At 48.8% G+C, this 3288-nt stretch overlaps 1 protein-coding gene across 2 annotated transcripts; it reads left to right on the forward strand.

Annotated features, from left to right (window-relative positions):
• The first annotated feature begins 222 nt into the window (after positions 1 to 222).
• LOC143016714 (voltage-dependent calcium channel gamma-5 subunit) lies at positions 223 to 2875 on the forward strand. Of its 2 annotated transcripts, XM_076171175.1 has the most exons (6): positions 223 to 464; positions 1244 to 1261; positions 1472 to 1558; positions 1665 to 1805; positions 1896 to 2041; positions 2226 to 2875. In XM_076171175.1, exons 1-6 carry the CDS (start codon positions 245 to 247, stop codon positions 2487 to 2489), a joined length of 876 nt encoding a protein of 291 aa, XP_076027290.1. In that variant the 5' UTR covers positions 223 to 244; the 3' UTR covers positions 2490 to 2875. The 2 variants fall into 2 exon arrangements, with proteins under 2 accessions (XP_076027290.1, XP_076027291.1); XM_076171176.1 differs by lacking the exon at positions 1244 to 1261 and having other exon boundaries at positions 223 to 440.
• Positions 2876 to 3288: the final 413 nt, after the last annotated feature.

The raw sequence follows: 3288 nt of genomic DNA on the forward strand, positions 1-3288 counted from the left end.
AGACGAAGAAAAGAGAAGTGGACACAAAGAAGACAGGAAGAAGAAACGAAAAAGGACAACAAGAAAAAAACGGGGATGAGACAAACGAGGAAGAGGAGGAGGAAGAAACCAAACACTATTTCCCTCCCTGGACAGATTCCAATTACCCTTTGCTTTGTTGAACTCACTTTCCTCTCTCTCTCTCTCTGCCTCTCCCAGCTCCTCTTTCTGCCTGCGGTGCGCCCCCTGCTGTTGAGGCCCTGGTATGAGCCTATGTGGCAGGAAGGCGCTAACGTTGCTCAGCAGCGTGTTCGCCGTGTGCGGCCTCGGCCTGCTGGGGATCGCTGTCAGCACAGACTACTGGCTCTACCTGGAGGAGGGCGTCATCCTGCCGCTCAACCAGAGCGCAGAGATCCGCATGGCGCTGCACTCTGGACTCTGGAGGGTCTGCTTCTTAGCCGGTGAGTCACACAAGTCCAATACGCGTTTGGTACCATGCTCCAACCTCTATTAGTGACGGGTTTGATTTGTTGTTGTGCAGCAGATCACTGCCCTAAAAGGAGTAATGGTCCAGTTTGTGTCTTTGGGGCAATCGAGCGGCCCTATTGCCCATTTAACAGCTCTGGCTCTCAGTGTTTGACCCAGAAACAGCCGGCCCACACTCTCACTGCACGCCGTCACAGCACGGAACATAGATGACGCTGCGCCGCATGTTGGCTGGTATTGACGTGGGTTGAAGTCCACCGGGTGTTTGGCTGCCTGTATTTAGATTCAGCCAGAGTTCACATGAAGGGTCGTGCTCTCACACAGCAACTCATCGCAGCTCAGACCAGAACGCGTCTTCAGTACAGAACAGCAGCCTCCTGTGTGTATTACAGAAAGGGAGACCTCATCTACATCACCGGCAATCCACTGCAGTCCTGTGCAGCTGTAAACCTCCTGCTATAAATGGTGTTAAATTAAAGTTCAGTAGTTCAATTAAGACACGCTATGCTCCATCTACTTCCTCTAACACCTGAACATGATGAATGAAATCGCTCTGAGCTCTGTTAGTCATTATTCTATGTATAACAAGTATTTGATGAACTGGCACCTCCGGATATGAAATGGCTGCTGAAACCGACAACCGGAAGATTGACCAGAGGGTTCAGTGAGGGTCGACACATACACAAAGTAGGATATTACAGGGCTGTTTGACTTGATTGAACAAGAGCACCAAATAAACATGACGTGCATTGGGAAAGTAAATTAACACCTGAACCAGCGCCTCAGGGTAAACGGGGTTAATTGCTACAGAAACATCAGGTGAAAGTGTGTGTGTGTGTGTGTCTAGTTGCTGTTTGGATGTGTGAGGCTGAATGAAGTGTTCCCATCAGCAGAATGTGTTTGTTACAATCTGACACGTAGATTTCACTTCCGCTTCACAGATAGAAGCTGAAATAAGTTGACATTTCTAAGATGCGTCTCCAAATGTTTCTCTCCTTTGTTTAAGGCGAGGAGAAGGGCCGATGTTTCACCATAGAGTACGTGATGCCCACACACGTCCAGATGACCTCTGAGTCCACCGTCAGTGTCCTCAGTAAGTCCTGTTACACACACAGTTCAGACTCTGATGATGTCACAACACTCAAATGCTCAGCTTACAGTCCGCACCGTCTTTTCTTCTTCTTCTTCTCCTCCTCCAGAGATGATCCGCTCTGCCACGCCCTTCCCTCTGGTCAGTCTCTTCTTCATGTTCATCGGTTTCGTCCTCAGCAACATCGGCCACATCCGACCCCATCGCACCATCCTGGCATTCGTCTCTGGGATCTTCTTCATCCTGTCAGGTAGCTGTTTGGGCTCACACACACACATTTCCCCACTGAATGCCCAGCTGGGTCTCAGTGTGCTGGATGTTCTCTCTCTCTCTCTCTCAGGTCTGTCTCTGGTGGTCGGCCTGGTCTTGTACATCTCCAACATTAATGATGAGATGTTGAACAGGACCAGGACCAACGAGGCCTACTTCACCTACAAGTACGGCTGGTCCTTTGCTTTTGCTGCCATCTCCTTCCTGCTCACTGAGGTAACGTCAACAAATCAAATATATCCTATGTTTCTGAGCCAATTAAGAGTCATTATTATTGATCTGTGCATCAAATGATCCATAACTGCCACAAGTGCACACTGAGCGTTCTGATCAGGTGTGCTGAAATGTTGATGTAAATGTGAGACGAACCGTGTGTCAGTGTTTCCTTCTGCTCCCCTAGACGGCGGGCGTCATGTCGGTGTATCTGTTCATGAAGCGTTACACAGCAGAGGAGATGTACCGGCCACATCAGGGCTTCTACCGCCCACGCCTCAGCAACTGCTCCGACTACTCCGGCCAGTTCCTCCACCCGGACGCCTGGGCCGGCCGTGGACGCAGCCCCTCGTCCATCTCCTCCGAGGCCTCGCTGCAGATGAACTCCTCCACCTACCCGGCTCTCCTCAAGTGTCCAGAGTATGAACAGATGTCCTCCTCGCCCTGCTGAAGCACAGGAAAAGTAGTGGCGTAAGATGATTGATGTTCTCTCAGCCTCTTCAGGCGTCTGACCTGATTCTCTCCTCCCTCCCCACTGACAGTTTCTCATTCCTGCCTTTGTTTCTGTGGGGAGTGGAACTTAAGTTAAAGGGTTGGCAGGTTAATTTAACTGGCTGGAACAGGACGAATAGAGTTGGTGACTGCTGAGCTGCTGCAGGCTGAGGTCACCTGAGCTCCTCACCTCTGTGGAGCCGTTCTGTTTATTTGCAGGCATAAAGGATTTGTAGCCAGGTTACGACTAAAACAGGGAAACAATCACAGCAGATACCTTCACCCTTTAGCTCAGCAGGAGAAGAACTCCACCTACTGTAGTTGTAGAGACGGGTTAGAGTGGAATCAGGAGTTCACATCTGGATTAGAATCTTGCAGAGTTGTTGTAGATGAAAAATGCACTTGTGTCTCCTTAAAATATGGGATTGCACATATTAAGGATTTGTAATCAATAAGTCCAGTCATATATACCAGTGACACCTATAAACTGTAAATGTGCTGTAGCTTTATGAGTGTGTGTGACACTGCAAACATCCTGAGGGACTACAGACAGCGTCTTCACACCTTCAGGTGCAAAAGCTACAAATCAAACCATGAATGTGGAATTTAATGATTTAATCGACACAAAGCTCTTTGACCCTGTGAGTAAACCTCTGAGCCCTCCTGTGACTCACACACACACAGTAAACAGCCATAAACACTGATGCTCTGTTGCTGCATGTTGTTTTCTATTGTATAATAGAAAACATAGAGGTTGT

Source organism: Genypterus blacodes, unplaced genomic scaffold, assembly GCF_046128005.1.
Source record: "Genypterus blacodes isolate CSIRO-AG114 ecotype Tasmania unplaced genomic scaffold, CSIRO-AGI_Gbla_v1 ptg000240l_1, whole genome shotgun sequence".
Taxonomy (NCBI): domain Eukaryota; kingdom Metazoa; phylum Chordata; class Actinopteri; order Ophidiiformes; family Ophidiidae; genus Genypterus; species Genypterus blacodes.

Excerpts from the sequence above, each read along its gene's own strand:
- LOC143016714 (XM_076171175.1), top strand. The coding sequence starts at position 245 with ATGAGCCTATGTGGCAGGAAGGCGCTAACGTTGCTCAGCAGCGTGTTC. Across the intron at positions 1,806-1,895 it reads GATCTTCTTCATCCTGTCAG|GTCTGTCTCTGGTGGTCGGC; the intron begins GTAGCTGTTTGG and ends TCTCTCTCTCAG. Across the intron at positions 2,042-2,225 it reads TCTCCTTCCTGCTCACTGAG|ACGGCGGGCGTCATGTCGGT; the intron begins GTAACGTCAACA and ends CTGCTCCCCTAG.